At 51.5% G+C, this 21639-nt stretch overlaps 1 protein-coding gene across 2 annotated transcripts in view; it reads left to right on the plus strand.

Annotated features, from left to right (window-relative positions):
- The first annotated feature begins 350 nt into the window (after nucleotides 1–350).
- The window catches only part of Znf362 (zinc finger protein 362), a 42392-nt gene continuing 21103 nt past the window's right edge, over nucleotides 351–21639 (plus strand). The window contains exons 1-4 of one of the 2 annotated variants that reach the window (XM_070008825.1): nucleotides 351–535; nucleotides 12690–12815; nucleotides 17508–17571; nucleotides 17735–17981. In XM_070008825.1, coding sequence (XP_069864926.1) covers nucleotides 12778–12815; nucleotides 17508–17571; nucleotides 17735–17981 — 349 coding nt within the window. In that variant the 5' untranslated portion in view covers nucleotides 351–535; nucleotides 12690–12777. The remainder of the gene's footprint in view (nucleotides 536–12689; nucleotides 12816–17507; nucleotides 17572–17734; nucleotides 17982–21639) is intronic. The other variant, XM_070008826.1, reaches the window with a different exon arrangement.

Raw genomic sequence — 21639 nt, forward strand, 5'->3', positions numbered from 1 at the left:
GAGGGGGGCGCCGCGCAACTTTGCCAGGCGGCGGCGGCGAGCGCGAGACGAGGCCCCGGGGCCCGAGCGGGGGCCCCCAGCGTGCGCCCGCCCCGCCCGCCGCCCCTTCCCCTCCCTCCCCTCCCCTCCCCGCGCGCCCACAGTCGCCAGCGCCCGGCGCTGCCCACTCGCCGGAGCCCCGGGGGCCGGGCGGGCTGTGCAGCGGAGAGGCGGGGGGGGCCCGACGCGGCCCCCCATCCCCCCACCCCACCCCCAGGAGCCCGGCGCGGGGGCTTCGCCGAGCGCACGGGGGGCCGCGCGGCGCTGCAGACCCGGCCTCCCACCGCCGCCGCCGCCGCCGCCGCCGCCGCCTCCCGCCGCCGCCGCCGCCTCGGCGCTTGCAGAACCCAGAAGTGAACAGCAGGCGACCCGGAAGGTTTGCGCGCGGCTCCGCACCGAGCCGGAGCCCCGGAGTCCGGAGCCCCAAGCCCGGCCCTGCTCGGGCCGCCGGGCGCGGGGCTGCGGCCACGTCCCGGAGCGCCGCCAGCACAGCCAGGTCCGTGCGGGCCCGGGGCGCGCGGGGAGGGAAGAGCGGCGCCCGCCCGCGGGAAAGTTGCGCCGAGTTGCGGGCGGGGGCCAGGCCGGACGCGGGCGCTGTCAGCGCGGGCCGGGGCGCTCCGAGGGCCCCGGGGGCCGCCGGTGTCTGAAGCCCGGGGCCGGGGCCGGGGCGGGGGCGCGCGGGAGGGCGGGCGGGCCGACTCGGAAGTGTGTCTCCGGCGGGTGTGTGCGGCGGGTGTGCGAGTGCGTGTGTGTGTGTGTGTGTGCGTGTGTTTTCTTAAGCCGGGCTATTCAAACCTGCTGCAATTCTCCGGTAAACAATGATTCATGGGGCTTAATGCAAATAAACGGATTGCAAACGGCGCGGTTCGCGCACTTCGCAGCCGGCCCGGTGGAGCGGCCAGGGCCGGATTTCTCCGTTTTTTTGCAGATCTGCAGAATATGGCGTCCCTGTCCTGTTTTAAAAATAAGCCAGGCTGCCATTTTTGTTTTTCTTTTGTCTGAAAATTTTAATAAAACTGTCTGAGAATGTGGGAGAGGCGGCTGGAAGCAGAGGGGGCACCCGAAGGGTTGGCTTTTTTTCCTTTTCTTTGGCGAGAGCTTCGAGCCATTTCGGGGAGGTGAGACACAATGCAATTGCACTTTAAAGAAAAAAAAAGCGCGGGGGGGGCGGCCGATTTCGGGGGAGGGATGGGGATGTAAAGTTAACTCGGAAAGTTTTTTTTAAGCTTTTTTTTTTTTTTTTGGAAGGCGGTGAGATGCCCGCGAAAGGATCTTGGGGGCTCGCTTCACCCGCCCCCATCCCCCCCCCCAGCTCGCCGCCTTTGCAAGGGTTTGGGGGGGAAAAGTTAACTGCCGGGTTCCTCAGTGCCGCGCGGGGGAGGGTGGGGGACGGATTGTGGAGGGCTTGGGGATGGGAGTTTTGGGGGGAACGGAGAGTCTTTTGGAAAGGGACTCTGTAGAAATGGCATTTCAAGGGACTATATTTCCAGATTTGGGGGAGGAGGGCTGGCACTGGAGACTCGGAAGGGATTCAGGGTTTCCAGGCTTGAAGAAAGAATCCTGGCTTCACACCACCCTGCCTTGGAGCATCTGTGGAACCTTCAGGAACCAGGGGTGGGCCTTGCTCCTTCCTTCATGGGTGGTCAGGACCCTTGGTAGGCGGGAATCTTGCCCTTAGTGGGGTGTGTGTGTGTGTGTGTGTGTGTGTGTGTGTGTGTGTGTGTGTGTGTGTGTGTGTGTGTGTGTGTGTGTGTGTGTGTGATTTCCCACACACACACACACTTGGGGCAAGTGGAGTGTTTGGCAAAGGAACCCCATTCTACCTGGGGTACTCTTGGCCCTCGGAGGTGGCATCTGGAAGGGGTGGTTGGTTTGTCAGGCCCCTCAGGCCGCAGGCCTCTCTCCCCTGCATTCCAGCCTACCCCTTTTTGCCACCCTTGTCCTGACACCCCAGAGGCCCCTGAGTTGGAGGCAGTTTGGACTTGGGTTGAGTTCCTGTCCTGAGGCTGGACAGGTCAGGACCTGCTGGCTCTAGGGGCTGCAGAGGATCTAAAAGCCAGGCCCACAAAATCTGGGGTGGCCTGTGCTATCTAAGGAGATGTGGGGTTGGGCCAGGCCTTTCCCTTGTTGGGAAAGTCTGTCTGTCCTGCACTCTGCTCTGAGTCCATGTAGCCACCATCTTCCCCATTTCCTGGAGGGGAGCCCCTCAGGACACAGGTGATCTGTGTCCTGACTTCCTTGGGCTCTGTGAGCATCCTAAGGACTGTTACAGATTGAGAGCTGGGGTTTAGGCTTTCTGAGCTGCAGAGCAAGGGCATGCCTGGATCAGAGGGTACCAAGACGGCTGGATTTCAGTGGGAGAAACTGAGGAACAAAGAGAAATAACTTGCCCAGAGTTCAATTCCTGTAGGAGGAGGGCTGAGAGCAGGACCATATTTCAGGTGCCCACGACTAGAAGGCTCGTTTTGGACAGAACTGGATTGAGATGGGACAGTATGTCCCCCTCACTCCCTCTGACCTTTGCTCTTACTGTCCTGCTTTGGGGAAGCAGACTTCACAGTTTGCCCCGTGTGGTTCATGGTTGTTGCCATGTCAGGCTCCCCTCAAAACGGACTTGGAGTGAAATGTTAAGGTGGGGACATTTGAGCCGTCATTATAAAATTTAAAATTAAAAAAACAACAGAGGCTTGGAGAGGGCAGGCAGTGGCAGAGGAGGGCGTAGCTTTAGGCAGTTCGACTCCTTGTGTGGGCTTTTCCTAGGTGGGCTTTGGTGTTGTGGGCAGGACTCTGCTCACTTCTGGTTTTTTGTCTTTCTTTCAAATTCTTCTGCTGACCTCAGTGACTGTGTAAAAATCCAGAGACCCATCTCCCACCCCAAAGAATGTAAGAGATGGAAAGGCCCTAGGAGGTCATTCAGAGAGGGCAAGCCACTAGCTGGAAGTCACCCAGTGATTCTCCTCCCAGCTAGGCCTGCAGCCGTGGTCTCCTGTGTCCTCTAGGGAGTCACGGACAGGGAAGCACCAGGCTTCCCTAGGTTTGGGGGAGAAGCACTAGCTGCTGGGACTGGGTGATAATGACCACACTTGGCCATGACATAGGTTTCAGGCCAGGAGCTGAAGAACAGGCCACCTGTAGTTTTGGGGAATGGAGGTAAGCTAATCCCAGCTGGAGAGAGGAAGCTTGTGTATAGTGAAGTACAGCCTGGGTCTGAAGTTACCCTGGCCCTGACCCTTCCCTGGGCACACCCTTCATTGCCCTGCCTTTCTCCATCATTCATTGTTTTTGGCTAGATTATCCATTCATTTGTTTCTATATTATTTATATATTCCTTTGTTGCCCATTCATTAATTCATTGATCAGTTATTTCAGTGGTCTGTTTTTCTGTCCATCCATCCATCTAACCATCCATTTGTCCATCAATCCATCCATCCAACCAACCACCCAGCCCATGTTGGACAGAAGTGAGATGCAAGGGTAGTCCTGTGAAGTCTCTAGAGCCAACAATAAGAGCTGAGGCCTCAGGCTCACCAGTCAGGGCAGCTGGCATTCAGTGAGTGCCTATCAGAGACTCCAAGGAAGGTCTCTTGGAGAATAGGAGTTCTATAGACTGTAATAGTGATAGACTTGCATCCTGAGATCAAGACCCATTTGTGACACTTGTTTTGAACACTCTCTTGCCTCTTCTGAGCCTTCTTCTCCTTATTCCTGAATCTCTCATGGGTTGTAGACTGATGTATCTGATATCATCCAAGCCTTTATGAGGCTATGGTAGGCGCTCTATCCATATATACAATGAATTCTAAGGATTGTTGATTACCTTGCCAGGCCTGCCTTTTTTATTTTTTATTTTTTGACATTTAGAAGAAAAAAGAATCCAAAATTCATTCTTGATCTTCAAGGCCCTTTGTGGTCTGTGAAAGCCCTGCCTACTCTTCAGCCTCAGCACTTCTGCCCTGCTCCTCAGTCTCTACCTTCAGCTCTCTGGCTTCTTTCTCTACCTTGAATTTACCAAAGCCTTGTTGACAGGGCCTTTGCACATTCCTTCACTTGGAATGTTGTTTCTGAAATTTGCTCACCCCATCCGAATGTTACCTCCTCAGAGGGGCTTCCCTGACCATTTGCTCTATAATAGCTTTTTGCTGTCACCCTCCATCACATAAGCCTTTCGTATTGCTTTTGGGGCTCTTAGTATCTGACACCTCGTTTTTTGGGTTATGTGTACTTCTGCCTGGCTACCCCACCAGGACATTGAGGTTATGCCAGCTTTGAGCAAGGTATGGCTGATCCTTCAGCAGACGTGAGGCCAGGCTGGGAGGTGGGGGGGGGTAGGGAGGTGGGAGGGGTGAGGGGAGGTGGTCCAGGTGTGGCAGCAGCCTTGGTGGCTTGGCAGTGCCTGGGAAATGAAGTTATATTGAGGTCTGTTATCTTCCTCTGGGAGGCTCAGGATTGTTGTTAGGAAATAATGAGATAATTAAACCTTGGAATCTAAGAATCTCTCCCCATCTCTGAACCTTAGCAGCTTCTTAGCTCAGAACCTTTGACATCTCAAGCTTTGGCATCATCTGATCTTTGATTTAGGATCTTACCAAGTGGACTCTTACTGCCTCATTTATTTAGTGACACAGGGAGCTCATTTGTGTCAGACCATGTCCTATAAGCCTTTATCAGTATGGAAGTATCTTATCTTCATTGTTATGACCCCAATTTTACAGGTGAGGAAACTGAGCCCTGGCGCTCTCTGGAGACTAATTGGCAGGGCCATTGCTAGGACTGGAATCCAGTAGTACTGTGGGTCTCACTAGGATCCCTGCACAGTGCAGGAACCCCTTTGCGCATCCTGAGAGAGGGACCTGTGATCTCTTCTAGAACTTTCCCTCTCATAAAACCCCTTCCTCCCTACACACCCAGCTGCCTATGGTCAGATAGTTGATGTGGGGAGAAAGATTTTCTTCTTTATGAAGTGTCAACTGTTGCAGCATTCCAGTGAGCAACACCTGGGGGGTGATGTTAGTGTTCTGATTTCCCAGTGCCTTGGCCTTGTGGTTTTTATGACGTCCATAGCTTCTTTCTCCCATCTGAGGTAGCAGCTACCTGTATCAGTTATCCAAAGTGTACCATGTTGAACATGTGAATGGACCTTGCACAAAGACTGCTGGAACACTTGGTATCTCCTGAACTTCTGGTGGTTTTGTAGTACCATGCTGGCACTTCTCTGGGCTGTTTGGATGGGCTTTCGCTGTACCTGAGGAGAGAAGGCACATGTAAGGTCTGTATCTGATGATGTTTGTCTGTATAATCTTGGAAATCTAAATCCATGCACTTAAGTTAAGAGGCTGATTCAGGTCATTTGGTCAAGCTTCTTTTTACCCATTAGGGAAATGGGGGGAAGGCTTCCCAAGGCTTTACCTGGTGGGCTTTCACTCCCTGGGTGTCAACAAGTTGCTCTGCCTCTACCATATGACAGCATTTCTGGGCACTGAGGCAGCCCCGGCCCTTGAGTGACATTCAGCAAACTGGCTATGGTGGAGGTGGGTTGGGGCCATGGTAGTTGGGATGGCTTTCTGGAGCTTAGGAGGAGCTGTGCGTTGCAGACTGGGTAGTTGGTTGTAGTGGATAAGGAAGGTGTGAGGGACAGGCTGAAGGATGTGGCTGGGGAGGTCTTGGATTTTATCTGCCCCACTCCCAAGGATGACCTCAGGGTAATCCCCACCATCTGGATTCTTTTCTGAGCTTTGGATAAAGGTGTTAGATTCCTGAGAGGACAGTCTGGCTATTCTAGGTTCTGGGTTTCTGTGGAGGGATAGGGGACTGGGTTGTGAACACCCTGATATGCTTGAGCACACAGTCAGCTATTGTAACTCCATGACTGACCTGACCTGGGCTTCCAGGAGCCAGGCAGATTGGAAGCCTGTCTACACGCACACACGCACGCACGCACGCACACCACAAAGGAATGGGTACACACCCCGCCATTCACACGATCACACACTTGTGCACACATGCTTTTATGTACGATCACACTGGTGCACATGTGCTTTTATGTGTAGTCACATGGTACAGGTATGCTTGTTTGCCTTGGTGAGAATGCAGCCTCTTATCCTGGGCCTTACACAGAATCCTTTGAGTACCCCCTTGCCCTCACATGTGTGTGCTCCCTGCCGGGTCCTGCTTAAAGAGATGGGTGTGGCAGGGAGTTCTTCTCCATTTCTCATCTGCGTTCAGTTGAGTGAGATTTGCTGTGCACATCTTATATCCCAGGTCCTGGGCCCCTGCAGGGGACAGTGTGAAGAAAACGGATGTAGTCCTCCCCTAGGCTAGGGAGACAGATTCTATACAAAACGTAACCATAGGTACATGGCTCTGCCATTGCCGGTTTTTGTTTTGGTGAGCTCTGGAGAGGAAATACTTTTTGGAAGGGCTTCTCTATCACTGTGTTTTTAGATAGACTACAGTGATGGGGAGGAGGGAGGACTGCTGAGAGGAAGTGACCTTTGAGCTGAGACCTGAGACCATTTCCTGGGTAAAGGGTGTTTCTGACCTGAGGTGGGAGATGCAGGAACATTGAGAAGGTGGGGAGGGTGTGAGTGATGGGGCATGTAGAAGAGGGCCGAGCTTGTGGCGGATCTTCTCTGGCCTGCTCCCCTGTGGCTACCCAGCCCTCCTGGCTCCTGTCTGCCCAGCCAGCCCTCCCATGGCTGCCTTGCTCTGCTTATGGCCCGCTTTACCTGTTGTCCTCTACTCAGGCCTGAGTCCACCTTACCTACCCTGCAGTTACTGCGGCATGCAGGGGTCTTTGAGAGACTATGTCAGAGGAGGTTCCTGCCCATGGCCCCTGGGATCTGTCCTGAAGGCTCCTGGAGCGTAGGCCAGAGCCCCAGCTCAGAAGTCAGCTTTTTGGTTTTAAGATTATATGGGAGCTGGAGCTCCATCCTTGACAGAACAGCCCACAGGGGTCCAGAGAGCTCCTCAGAGCTGTGCAGCTCTAGAACGCATTAGGTTGAGTAGACGTCTACTCCCCTTTTGCAGATGATTGGGGATGGTACCCAGACATCTTAGTAGAGAACCCGCCAAGGCTGGCACTCAAGGATTCCTTCTGCGGCAGGTACTGTCCTAAAGCCTCTCATCACTCATTGTGATCTGTACGGCAACCCTGTACCAGGAGCATCCCAGTTTACAGATGAGAACAGTGAGGCCCAGGCCTGGGCTTCACGATCCATGCTTTCTAACAGGCCACATCACAACTGTGAGGGCCTAGGGACTCAGGCTGGGATTCTAACTAAGCCCCTTTATTTCTTAGATGAGGGAACTGAGGCTCAGAGAGGAAGTGGACTTGCCAGAAGGTTCTGCTCTCTTGGCCCTCACCAATGCGTGACCTTGGGAAGATTAGAACCGCTCTGAGCTTCATTCCTGACCCCAAACAAGGAAGAGGTTACTATAGAAACAGGGAGGGGAGCCTTTGGAATTGGGTGGAGACCATAATGGGGAAGGAACTTGGGGTGAAGGCTCCTTAGGTGTCCTGGGTGTGGGCTCTATCAGAAGTCATTTAGCTGTCCATGTATGTTCTAGGCAGCTTCTGTATCTGTGCGATCTTTCCAGATGCACATGCATCTGCCTGGGCAGGGGTCTGAGAAGTGCCCACCAAGCATCTGAAGTGCCTGGCAGGGAGGAAGTACTTGGCCACCTGCCATCCCTATCTTTGTCCCATGCTGGCAGGAGTTCCCTGCTGGCATGGGGGCTAGGGGTCCCCAGAGCTGGTGGTGGAGAGGGGTCTGGGCTCATAGTCTCTAGGGCATTTTCTCTCAGCCTAGAGAAAGTCCACTTATTGCTGGCTGTCTCTAGGTGGCTGGAGGTAGGAACCAAGGAGAGGGGGCTCCCAGAATGTGAAGGGCTGGAGAGTGGGAGGGCCAAGGAAGGGCCAGGGAGAGGAAGAACAGAAGTTCTCATGATCCAGGCCCAGACAGCAGTGGAGAGCACCCTCCCGGGATCAGCTTCACCATCGCAATGAAAACAGCCCTTCCCAGCCCTGCAGGGCTGCGGAAACCCGGCCTAATTGGATCCAGGACCCTCGGGAGCCTTGTGCCTCACAGGAAGTTCCCAGGAGCCAGTTTCCAAGGCTGGCCTGGCTAGGGTCTTGGGGATGGATGGGGTGGGGGCAGCAGCTGGAACTCTAGGTTGAATGGAGTGTGTTCATGGGGAGGGAAGAGGGGCTGTGGGAGGCGACTTTAAGCACAGGGGTTCGAGGAATCTGAATGGTAGGAAACCTCACCACCTCCTACCACCTCCTACATGTCCTCTACAGGCTAGCCTCTTGGTCCCACAAGGACCTGTCTGTCACAAACTTTGTCCATGGCTCCCACCCCTACCTTATTTTCATCTAAGCATGAGGCCTTAACTCTGGCCCTGTCCGTATCAACTGCTCCAGCCACCAGCCCCTGCCTCCCCTATACATTCCTGCACTATACCCACCCCAGACCAAACCCACTGGTGTACATTTTCCTGCCTCTGGTATTTGCACATACAGTTCCTTCTACTTGCTCTCCCAGAAAGCAAGTTGTGTACACTGCCCCTTTGCCAGGAGTGCTCCCCCACCTTTTCACTCTCCTGCATGGAAAGACTTCCTTCCATTGCTGCTTTCTATAGGTTTTTGAGAACTAGAGCCCCTCCCATGTGCTCAGTGCTTGGCTTAGGCTGATGTGGTGGCCCTGTCCTTGTGGGTTTCAGCTATTGGAGACAGAATACTTAGAGGTGCGATGTTTAGGTAGGGAGAATGCAGGGACGTGGGAGGGTATAACGGAGTCTAGCTCCTGCTGGTGAAAAGTTAGCATGTGATCTCTAAGCAGGCGGGGCTGTGGGGTTGAGTGGGGCCTTGGGGAACATAACTAAGAACTAAACCCAAGACTTACCCTTGCAGAGCTCCTGGCTTACTCGAGGGACTGGCCATTCAGCCAATAGGGTGACACTGGAGCTGAGATTCAGTGGCAGGGTGGTGTGACCCCCAGATGGGTGGCTCCAACTGGCATACTGTTTGGGATGCCTGCAAGTGGTGCAGCGTACAGTGGCCTACAGTGTGGCTGGAGGACGGGTACAGTGGATATCTGTGCACGTGGCCAGCAGGGTCTTCCCGATGAAAATCTCAGGTGTCCTGCTGAGGGGTTTGTACTGCAGCCCTGAGACAGAGAGAAGATTTTGGATAGGATGGGAAAGAAGTCCTTTCCTGACTGCTGTCATGGCTGGGGTTGGGGTTTGAGGCTTGTGTTCTAGAGAGACTTTCAGCAAGTCTTGTCTTTCCCTGAGACCCTTCCCTGCTGAATGTACAGGATTTGAGGGGCTGGGCGTGTTGTTTTGCCAAAGCCTGATGGAGCTTTAGTTTTATTTAAAATGTTCCTTGAAACAGTCCTGTAGACAGACACCCTGCAGAAAAGTCATGAAATAGCAAGATGATAAGTGAAACACCCCACTGTTAGATACGGGTATTTTCTAACTCTCCTTTCTCTTGGCATCCAGTTTTTATATAGATATCATTGGTCTACTTATTCCTCTAATTTTTGCAGGGACCAGGTTTGAGTTCAAGGCTAACTAAGCACTCACTTACTTGGCTTGCTCCTCTACTAGCACTCTACCACTTCAGCCACGTATTGCCAGCCTGGCATCTTGCTGACTTTGAACCTGAGATCCTCTGGATCTCAGCATCCTGAATAGCAAGTGGCTCATGTAGCCACTAGTTCCTGGATATCTGTTTCTTTCTTTTCAATCTTCTTCTCCAACTATTGTATTTCTACATGACTGTAGGGAATTTTTTGAGAGTGTCTTACTGTGTAGCCCAGCTCGGCCTCCAATTCCCAGTCCTCTGGCCACAGCCTCCCAAGTGCTAAGATTGATTACAAGCATATATCACCACACCCAGCATACAAGGTACTTTTGTGTATGTGTGTTCTTATAGGGGTCTTAAACTCAAGGTCTCACTCACTCTGCTTTTTCACTCACAGTGAGTGCTCTATTGGTTAATTAGAGATGGAGTCTTTGCAGACTGTTCTTCCTGGGCTGGCTTTGAACTGGGATCTTCCAGGTCAGGGCATCCTGAATAGCTGGACTTACAGATGCCTGGACTCTGCAGCACAGTGGTCTGGATTTGAATCCTATATTCGCAGCTTGACTTGGGGCAAGTTCCCTAATGTCTCTGTGCCGTGCTTCTGATAGGTTGAATGGTTGTTAAATGAGTCTCGGCAGTGCCAGAGGCACTAGCAGTTACCTGTAGACAGTCACTGATGAGCATGATTTATAGAGCCATCTCCCTGTTAGCAATTTTGGCTATTCCAGGTTTTTGCTATCATTTAAAAAAATCCTGAAGCAAACAGTTTGGTGCATGTAACTTTATCTTTGGGTTATTTCCTAGGGATGGATGACCGAGAATGTGATCAGTAGCCAGAAAGTCTGTGAACATTTGTAGAGCTCTTGACACATTATGGCCAGATTTGTTTTTCCAGAATGATTTTTCCAATTTACACTCTTAAGCCATAATCTGTGAGCATGCTAATTTCACCATACTCTTGCTAGGATTGGGTGTTATCCTTTTATTTCTTTTTGCTCTTTTGACAAGTGAGACTCCTTTAATTTTCACTGCTAGGGAAGCAGAACCATTGTCTGTGCTTGCTAACTGTTCAGTCCTTGGGGGAGGGGGGGTGTTTCCAAGGCCTTACAGAACACATACAGACCCTTGGATCAAGCAGGAAGAGAGTGTAGGAAATAAGGAACAACTGAATGCAGGAGCAACCATAATGTCAGAGGATGGAGGTGATTTGGAAGTGTGTGTGTGTGGGAGGGTCTTCTATCCATGCCAACACTTCCCATTCCTCTCACCTTAGCATGCATGCATGCTTGCATTCATTCATTGGTTCATTCGTTCAAACACCAGCCAGATACGGTGTAGGGCTTAAAAGGTAAAGAACTCAGCCACAATCCTTTCCTTCCTCCCCAACCGAGAGCACATGCCAGCAGCAAAGATGGATGAGACAGAAAAGAGGGTGTGCAGTGCTCTGATGATGGAAAAGTGAGAGCCCAAAGGAAAAGGAAGCTTCCTGGAGGAAGTGCTCTGTAAAGTCAGGCTGGAAGTAGGAGTTGAAATTAACCAGTGAACTGGAGAGGACAGAGGGCCCCAGGGAGGGGACATAGACTGCTTAAAGGTGAGGAAAAAGGAAAGCAAGTTGCGTCCTAGAAGGCAGGGAGACTCCAGTCTGGCTGGGCAGATGTAAGACAGGACAAGCAGCGACCAAAGAGGATACCAGAGTCTGCTCTGGCTGGAATCCAGACTGGGCCTGGAGTACATTAGGGAGCCATGGGAGGTTCCAGATAGGGGAGGGTGATCTGATTTATACTGTAGAATAGAGTCACTACAGTAGAAGAATGGGGTGGGGATGTAGAGATCCTTGGAGGAGGAGCTGAAGACCCTCTTTCCTCCCAGCCTGTGGAAATGTAATCAAGTTCAAAGTACAGATTGCCTTTCCTCACACCCACTGCCCACCCTGGTCATCTGTGCTTGGAGGGCGGGGCTGTGTGGGGCCTGGCATGCAGTGGCCGGCGGATGCCCACTGTCAGCCCATGGCTGACCCAGACTGCCCATGTTTCTGCTTCCAGACCCTGCAGCTGTGCCCCCTTGGGCTACCAACCATTTTCTTTCAAATTTCAAGAATTTATTGTTTTCCTTATAAAAGCGACGGATGACATTACTAAGAATTTTGGAAATCAGAGAAACAAAGACAAAAACCCAAACCAGCCCTTGCTACTCTCCAATCCCATCCCTCCTTCCCCTGGGTGTGGTTCCCCGCAGCTTTGCCTTTCTGACGCAGGTTTTTATTTTTGCCTCTTGTAATCACAGTGTCCCGATGGCTTGGGTCCTGCCCGCTCTCTCTCACTTGCTTTGTTGGGAGTTGGGTCCCATGTGACCACTGGGCCTGGGCAGATCCTGACTCTTTATTTAATGTCTGTGGGATGGGCTGGGGTTTGGGGAGGGGAGGGGCATAGTTGCTTAACTCCTCCTCCTCTGTGGTAGCAGCTCCTTGGGTGGGTACAGCTCCTTGTAACCCACTGTGGCCCAGCTGCCTGCCCTTTTTGTGTCCTTCCGAACCTCCCCGTGTTGGCAGGGCCTGGTACCTGGCAGTGCCTCTTCCCTCAGTGCACGCTCCTTTGGTGTTGGCCAAGCTGACTTCAGAGGTTGCCTTTCCAGACCTTGAGCAAATTGTTTAACCTCTTTGGACCTCAGTTTCCTCTCCCATTTGTACATTGAGTCTATCGTAGCACTAAAGTCATTGCTGTAAATATTCTTGTCACAGTTCCCAGCCCATTGTAGATGACCACCATATGCCAAATGTTAACCCTGGTGAATGAGCACCAGCTCTACATGGAGAGAGCTCAGAGTCTGGTGGGGAAACTGAGACCACACTGGAGTGCACTGTTGGGCTGGATCTGAGTGGCATTGTGACTCCCTCACTTAATAGCTGTGTGACTTTGGGCATGTTGGTTGACCTTTCTGAGTTGTCTCCTCTGTTAAGTGTACATCACAGGGCCATTGGGAAGATTCAGTAACTGGGATCCTAATGTACTCAGCACATAGCCGACATTTTATTGTTATTGTTGTTGTTATTCCCATATACAAGGTGCTGTTGGGAACACAGAGGAAGTGACTGACTGGGGGTTCAGGGAAGGCTCCGTAGAAGAGGGAACACTTGAGCTGGGTCTTGAAGGATGAGTAGAAGTTCACCAAGTGGGAAAGGACCCTCTAGGTAAGGAGCCTGGCATTCCAGGTTGCGATCTGTCAATGAGGGGTTTGTTCTTTGGGGGATTAAAGCATCCGAGTGCGCCTCCTGGCCACCCTCAGGTGTGCCCTCTGGAGAGGTGCTCACCCTCCTGACACTTCCTGCTCATGGCAGTTGGGTCCCTACTGGGCCATGCTGTGGCCATAGGTCTGTGTTTGTCCTGTGTGGGGTTTGGTGCTGTCTGTCTGCATGTCTCTGTGACTGTGTTTGTCCAAGTCAGTGTCCAGGAACTTCCCAGCACCCTGTGGGGGCAGCCTGCACACATCTTGGGCCTTCAGCTCTACCAAGTTACCAGGCCCCTGCCTCTCACCTCCCTTCTGCGGGCCATCTGCACAGGGTCCCCCGTTGTCTCCCGCGTTGCCTCTCCAGAGCATTCTACACACGGCACAGAGAGCACACAGAAAGGGGGTCTTTCCAAGCCACACATTCCACTGGTTACCTCCTGCTCCAGGTCCAGCTCCCACCGGGTCTCAGGGATCAATCTGCCTCTGAGCCTGGCCGGGCTGCCTCCCCAGCCTCACCTCCTGTCTCCCAGTGGGCTCCCCTCACACTCATGTCTCTCACCTGTCGCCTTCGCCCAAGCCACTGCCTCTGCCAGAATGTCTCCATTTGTCTATGCCTGCCTAACTCCCCCTTACTCCTTAAGACCCAAGCAGGAGCATGCCCTTTCCAGGAAGGCCCTGGCCCACATTCTGACTGCTCATCCCTAACTTGGGGGGCACAGCAAGTGACCTGCCCAAGATCACACAGCTGGTGACTTGTAACCAGGATTTGAATCCAGGGTGTGTTGAGTTCCAAACACAGCAGATTGCTCTCTGGTGAGATGAAGTGCCATGACTGGAATGGGTAGAGAAGAGTAGGTAGATTAGAGAGATTCTAGAAATGGCTCTTGTGGATATCTGGGGATGGGGAGGGTGAGGGGAGGGGGATGTGCTGTGGGTCTCTGTGGGTCATGAGTCTATGACAGGAACAGCTAGGCAGATGAGATGTCCTGTTCAGAGGTAGGGGTGACAAGAAGAGGCACCCCAAAGATGAAAGCTGTGGCCAGAACAGGTCTGCTGAAGCTGAACAGCTGTGAAGCAGCCAGAGGGAAGGGCAGGGGGTAGTTGGAGAGCTGGGCCTGAACCCCAGGGCAGGGCTTGGGTGGGAGGTGGAGGCCCAGGCGTGGCTGCCCAGGAGCTGAGCTGCCTGGGGAAAGGAGAGACTCCCTCCCGTCCTGAGGAGTCCCATGCACGTAAGGGTACAGGGGGCAGAGCAGGCAAAGAGGACATAGGGAAGGTGGTCCCTCAGCTCTGGCCAGGGGAGGTGGCTGGTGGTGGGTGGTGGATAGTGGGGCTCATAGTGGGAGCTCCTTGCAGAAGCCCACAAATTGTTGCTTCTGCTCACTTAGGAAGGAAGGGTGCTTTCCTCAGGCTCACGAGCACTGGTCCCTGGTTTGGCCCAGAGGGTGTGTCTGGGATGGAAGGATAGAAGTCTGGGTGGATGGATGGATGGATGGGTGGGTGGGCAGACAGACTGGCTGCTATCAGGAAACTATTTTTCAAGCAGCTCTAGAAATGTATCATTCATCCATCCATACATCCATCCAACTTTTTTCTCCTTTTAGAAGGAGAGACAAAATGATGGCTTGCTAGCCCCACTGCAGGAGTCTGGTCCAGGCCCGGGGCTCATGGCCTCACCTCCTCCACCTGCCCTGCCTGACTGCCAGCCTGTCTTTTCAGTCCATCAAACAAGGATGCTCCAACCGCAGCCCTACTCACTGTGGCTTCCCTAACCCTGGGTGCCCTCTGCTTCAGGGCTCCCCTGGGCTGCACACTCCTGGGAGTCTTTCTTGCCTGGATTCCCCCGACCCCGTGTCTAAAAACCTCTCTTTCCCTTGCCACCTACCACTCTCCAGCTCTTTCCCAGTTGGTGGGTGGCAGCTCATTGTCCCATGCTGGCCATGTGCTTTCCTACCTCCTCTCTTCTGCCCGAACATCTGTCCTCAGCGTACATCTGACCATACCTCCCTCTAGCTTCATTCCCTTCTCAATGAAAGGTCTGAGGAGCCCATCCCTGAACACTTTCCCCTCACTTCTCTGCAGGGCACATCCTCTTGTGCATGGGTCAGGTGGGCACAAGGAATACCTTCCCTGGATCTGATACTCAGCCCCAGCCCACCGCTTCCTGAATCTAGCACACAATGGTAGTTGGACACCACAGCCAGGAACATTGATTGAGTCATTAAAATACCCAGAAATCAGACCAGGGCTGTGCAGATGACTGAGTGAGCAGAGCAATTTACTACCCTGGTCCTGGGCTTGGATTCCCAGCTTGGGGTAAGGGGCGGTCCCTGCCTGTCCAGGTCCTTGATAAGTGGCAGAGGATGCTCAGCCCTGACTATCCAGTTCTGGGAACCTTGAACTTAACATGGAGAGGACGAGGAGAGGACAATTTCCCCAGACCTGTCTGAGGAGCAGCCTGGTACATCAGGCAGAGAATCTGGCCAGGACAGGAATAGGGAAAGGAAGGGAAGTCCATTCACTTCATCTTCCACAACATGGAAGCTGAGCTTAGAGAATTGATGTCACTGCAGCAGCACAGTGCAGCTAGCTTCCTGTTTCCCCTCCATGTAGCCTGGAGTAAGGTGCTTCTGTCCTGCTGACCTAGCTTGGCCTTCTGTGGAAGGCGGTAAAACCTCTCCCCTTCCTGCCACTCTGCTGGAATTCTGAAGAGCTGTGTACACTGAGCATCTAGATAGTATGTGGGGCTGTGAGTGGTATTGTCTTCAAAATTATTTGAATTCTTACTCCTTCATTTTGTCATTCAGTTTGCATTGTAACCTCTGGGCCTGCATGCTGGGGATACACAGGTGAATTCGACGAGTGTATCCAACTCCCAGACTGGGTCATCTCCTCAGTCCTCTGTCCCCTCAGCCCTTCTTTGTACCCATCCATGGGGTCACGACCATGCCATCCAGAGGCTGGGCATATCAAGATGTTTTGTCCTGTGTTGAACAGCTAAGGGACTGATGCACTAGACTTTGAGTCAGGCAGATCATGGTGAAGTCTCAGCTGTCTGCCTACCTGTCACCAGTTGGGTGACCTTGAGCAAGTCACTTCTCTCAGAACGGTAGTTTTCTCAGCTGCAAAATGAATACCTCCCCTTCAGTGTCATTGTGCTTGTTGACACAAGGTAGGCACTTGGTAACTTGGAGCCTCCCTGCTGTTATTCCTGTTTTGAGGGTTTTTTTTTAGGAAAGGAGAAAGGAAGTCCCAGGGGTTTGGAGCAGTCTGGGAGAACTGCAGGCAGGAAATGATTCTTGAGATTCTTGAGGCGATAAAGGGGCAGTGGTGGGGTAGGGGGCAGGGACTGACTCTGGATGGGTAGCTGGAAGGGCATCCCGGCATCCTGGTGTCTGGATGGTTAGAGTAGGAGGCTGATAGAGGGTCAGGGTTGCCTGGCTGCCCCAAGGAAAATCCTTGGACCTCCAGCTTATCCAGGGTCAGACCAAAGTGGCTCCAGGCTGGCAGAGGATTAAGGACTTTTACATTTAGGCACTGAGCTGTTTTATTTGCATGTAGGTAGGTGCTCTACCAAGGACTGTAGAACAAGCTCTCCAGAGGAATCAGCTTGGGCAAATCTGGTTTTAATCTTGACAGGTCACCTCTTTCCCCTCTTCACTTCTCAAAGAAAGAATCACAAGAGATGATTTGCAGTCAGATTAGATTGTGTCTTTCCTGAAAGACCCTATGCCTGAAGCCCTACTAGAGACTTCTCAGGCTCCTAAGAACAGGAAATGAGACCATTTTTGGTCTTTCCTCACAAATCAACAGTTTCATATTAGTAACTATATCATATAGATAAGTAGTTTCTGTAAGAGAGTTAAGAGAAACTCAGTAGAGGGCACTAACCCTGTAAGTCACTTCTTGATTTATGTTAGAGTCACAGAAGACTCAAACCTTTGGAGGACTGAGATAGTGCCAAAGGTCCATTCCTGGTCCTGCCCTGACTGTAGAGGGGTCTGCCATGGATCTTGCCAGTGGTGAGGACCATCAGTCAGTCAGTAGTTACACTTCTACTAAAGAACTCCAAACTGCCCTAGCCTTGGGCCTCCCTAACCCTCCTCAGCACAGGTTTTGGATGCATACTATGTTAGTTTCCTGAACATTCTAGCAGTATGACTTGAGTTGAAGGCAGGATTCATTGTCCTCCTAAACTGTCCAGAAAGGCTGTGTCTTTCTGATAAGGATATCTTTACTCAAGGGAGTGGGGTTGGGAGCAGAAGGGCAGGGATTGGGACCTACTCTGTGGACATTTGCAAAGCAGCTCCAGGCCCACCACCCCACCCAATTTTTCTTAGGGTTGTGGGGGGATGGACCCTGGAATCCATGTGCCCATGATGTTGGCTCTGTAGCCAAGTCCTTCTGGGAGATTAGTCTGCCAGTGCCATGATGGAGGGGGTAGTGCTGGGGGCATTCTGGTCTGGATCTTCTAGGGCCCACTGAGGAACAGACTGAATTCCAGACATTTCAGCATGAAGATGTGGCTCCTTGGGCCTAGTGGGGCCTGTTGTGCTGCGGGGCTGAGGGTTCCATAGGGCAGGGGAATCCCAGATACTGGCCCAGACTTGAGCATAGCTAATGGCAACTTCCTGTGACAGTGACTCTCTCCCTGCAGGATGGCTGAGCCTCGCTTTAACAACCCCTACTTCTGGCCCCCTCCTCCCACCATGCCCAGCCAGGTAAGACTTGCACTGCCCTTCCAGCTCTCACCCCTGCCCATTGGAGCTGCTTCCCTTTGCCTGGGGTTTTGGGGTTACTTACATGATGAGGGACGAGGCATTTCAGACAGGCTTCCGCGAGGCTCCAGCCCCCTCAGCCAGCCTGTGACTCTCCTTTCCACAGCTGGACAACCTGGTTCTGATTAACAAGATTAAGGAACAGCTGATGGCAGAGAAGATCCGGCCACCCCACCTGCCGCCCACGTCAGCCTCATCCCAGCAGCCTTTGCTAGTGCCACCAGCGCCTGCTGAGAGCAGCCAGGCTGTTATGTCACTGCCCAAGCTGCAGCAGGTGCCTGGACTGCACCCGCAGTCAGTACCACAGCCCGACGTGGCACTACATGCGCGGCCAGCCACTAGCACTGTCACAGGTAGGTGGCTGGGGCTGCTTGGCACAATGGGCGGAGCCTAGAGTGGGTGAGGAGAGTGGGCAGAGCCTAACTGTAGGTGAGACTGAATGGGCAGGGTCGATAGGCTGGGTAGAGCTGAGTGGGTGGAGCCTAAAAAGTGGGTGGAGCCACATGGTCCAACTTGTGGCTTAGGCAAAGAAAGGACAGAGCCAGAATAGGTATGGCCTTAGAAATGGATGGCGCTGGGGCAGACTGAGCAGAGACAGGGTATGGGGAAGGGAATAGTCTAGGTGGGGACTTGGTGAGGGTAGAGCTGGCAGGACTAGGGTTATAGAAGAGGTTGGAGTGGAGGGTCTCATGTGACTAGCCATAGACCTTGGACTGGGAGGACTCCCTAACTCCAGTGGACAGGAGGAGGGCAGGTCATTGTCCACAAGAGTTGGGGTAGGGCTATTTAATAGGAAAGCCAAGTCAACATTAAGAATCTGGGAATCCAGTGAAGAAACTTGACCAGATTTAGGGGTTAAGAGAAGCCCTCCTTGGAGGTGACAAAATACAAAGAAAGATTGAGGAGAAACCAGGGAAGTGGGCCAGGCCGGGGAATAGCAGCTGTGAGGGAGAACTGTAAAGAACGCAAGTGACAGGCAGGCTGTTCAGGTTGGGAGGATAAAGCATGAGGGGTGATAGAGGCAGTTAACAGGACGCATTATCAGGACATGTTCAGCTCTGGGAAGTGAGGTGTAAGTTGAACAACAGACCAGGTTTGGTTTATAATAACAATAGTGTGGTTTTATATGTTCCACTCTAATGTCACCATGCAACAGACAAGGAAACCGAGGCTGAGGAAGGTAAAAGCTATGTGTGTGAAAACAAGGTTTCTTGGGCAGCTGTCTGAATCTTTTTTTTTTTTTTTCTTTTGTGCCAGTAGTGGAGCTTGAACTCAAGCCTTGTACTCTCATTTGGCTTTTTTTCACTCAATGCTGGAACTCTACCACTTGAGTCATACCTCCACATCCAGATTTTTGCTAGTTAATTGGAGATAAGAGTCTCATGGACTTTTCTAGCTAGGCTGGCTTTGAACTGCAATCCTCTGCTGAGTAGCTTGGATTACAGGTGTGAGCCACCAGCGCCCCTCTCCAAGTCCAAGTCTTAATGTCTTTTCTGTGTACCCAGTCCTGACAAGTCTGAGAGGCAACAGGCACCAGATAACAAAGGGCTCTGTGACACACACCAATCAGTTTGGACTTGACCGTAGGTCAGGAGAGAGCCATAGAAGGATTTTAAGTAGGGGAGTGAACTGTTGGCTTTAGAAATCAGAGTCTGGCTGCAAGGTGCAAATAGTTGTTAGGAACGAGCATAGAAATGCAGAAACCTTTAGGAAAGTGTGTGGAGTTAGGCCACACTGTGGGCCGGGGACACAGAGATGTGGACATAGCTCAGATACAGTAAGAAAGAAGAGTGGACAGGGCCTGGTATTGGGCAGGATAGAGGGAGGGAGGTACTCAGGCAGCACTGCCACTGGGAAGTGATCGCTGGAGTGTAGGTTCATGGGAAGGGGGGGGTTGGATCTTGGGTAGGTTGAGGTTGGAGCTCAAGGAATGCCTCAGGAAGGGTCAAAAACTGGAGTCCCTGGTGCCCTCTCTAGGGTATGGGGCACAGGCTTCCTCAGGAGGAAGTGGGGCAGCGCTCACCCCTACCACCAGCCAAGTTCCTCTCTCCCTCGGTTTCCTTCTCAGAGCTGCCTAAGAACTGTGGGGCTGGTGAGCCTCCCGCGGCCCCAGCTGTACTCCGCACAGCTCCTGTTATTATGATTTTATTAAATTTATTTTTTTCATTATAAAAGTAATATTAAAAAAGCAATATAAGCATATTAAGGGAAATTTGAAGGGGGGAACAAAGAGCTAAGGGGGAAAAAAATCACACCTCTCCAACCCCTTACCTAGAATCTTAGAGAACCCTTTGATTTATTTCTTTCCTTTTCTACATTTTCTTTTGGTTTTATATTGTGTGTGTGTGTGTGTGTGTGTGTGTGTGTGTGTGTGTGTGTGTGTGTGTGTGTGTGTGTGTGTGTGTGTGTGTGTGTGTGTGTGTGTGTGTGTGTGTGTGTGTGTGTGTGTGGTTTTGCTGAGCTTGTGTGTCAGGGAGGGCTTTTTCTATGAGCTAGCTTCCTCATTTCCTACTTGCCATTCTGTCAGAATCACAGCCTTCCAATTTTATTATAAAGGTAGTAATATAGCTATTAGAGAAAATTTAGAAATTGTAGAAAACTTAAAGGAGAACAAAATAGCCATGTATAAGAATTTTAAGATGTTTTCTCTATAATTTCTTTTATTTTTGTCCTTTAATCACAGATGTAAAAACAGGATGAATTTACCAGGTGAAAGATTCAAATAATATAGAAGCAGATAGACAAAGCATGAAAACCTGTCCTCCCTAGAGAGAGCTGCAGTTAGTACATTGATGTGTCCTTCTGATTGGTCCCTGAGTGTATATACATGTTTGTGCACACACATACACACAGACTCTCTGTCTCTCTGTCTCTCTGTCTCTCTCTCTCTCTCTGTCTCCCCCCCTCTCTTCCCCTCCTCTCTTCCCCCCCTCTTCCCCCCCCCCCGACATAGATGGGCTCATGAAGCCTGTGGTTTACTTTGTTTAGCCAGTAGTACCTGTAGGCACTTGCTGTCTGTCCCTGTGCCCCAGCCATCTCATTTGTTGGCTCTGTTGCTGTCTAGCAGGAGGAGGCCCCACATCTTAGGGTAGGCTTCTGCACACAGGCCTTGTGCCCATCTGCCAGTGTTTCTTTATGATTAGTTTCGAGAAGTTGAGTTAATTATATGCTTAAACTATTAGTGGCCCTCACCAAGTGCTGGTGGCTTACACCTATGATCCTAGCTAGTCAGAAGGCTGAGATCTGATGATTGAGGTTTGAACCCAGCCAAGGCAGGAAATTCTGTGAGACTCTTATCTCCAGTAAACTACTCAGAAAAACCTGGAAGTAGCACTGAGCTCCAGTGGTAGAGTTCTAGCTTTGAGCAAAAGCAGCTCAGGGACAATGCCCAGACCCTGAATTCAAGCTCCACAACTGACTGGCAAAATAAATAAATAAGTTAATTAATGAATGAATGAATTAATTAATGGCCCTCCCCAAAGGCTGCTCAAATGAACACTAAAGCCAACTGTGTGTGACACCAGTAAGTGAACCAGAACACACTTGCTCCAGCTTTTCCAAAGCATAGATATTTTTTGCTTACTGTTACAGTGATTGAATGTAGACCTTCAAAGCCCTTGGCCACATGAGCCACTACACCAGTTTGTCAATGCACAGATTTTTGTTTTCTTTGTTTTTCAAAAAAGTAACTTGAAGCACATGATAGATACATACTGATCAGTTTGGACTTTATCTTGGGTCAGGAGAGAGCCATGGAAGAATTTTAAGTAGGGGAGGGATATATTCAAACTTGGATTTAGAAATAAATATACTTAGCTACTAAATTTTATATTTCTAGTCCATTTTTTAAAAGAATAACTTCCATTACAGAAAAGAGAGTTCACCAACTGATACTAGTGGCTTGCACCTGTAATCCTAGCTAATTAGGAGGCTGAGATCTGAGGATCATAGTTTGAAGCCATCCCAAGCAAGAAAGTCTGTGAGACTTTTTATCTCCAATTAACCAGCACA

This window comes from Dipodomys merriami, unplaced genomic scaffold, assembly GCF_024711535.1.
Source record: "Dipodomys merriami isolate MVZ:Mamm:240054 unplaced genomic scaffold, mDipMer1.0.p SCAF_71, whole genome shotgun sequence".
Taxonomy (NCBI): Eukaryota; Metazoa; Chordata; class Mammalia; order Rodentia; family Heteromyidae; genus Dipodomys; species Dipodomys merriami.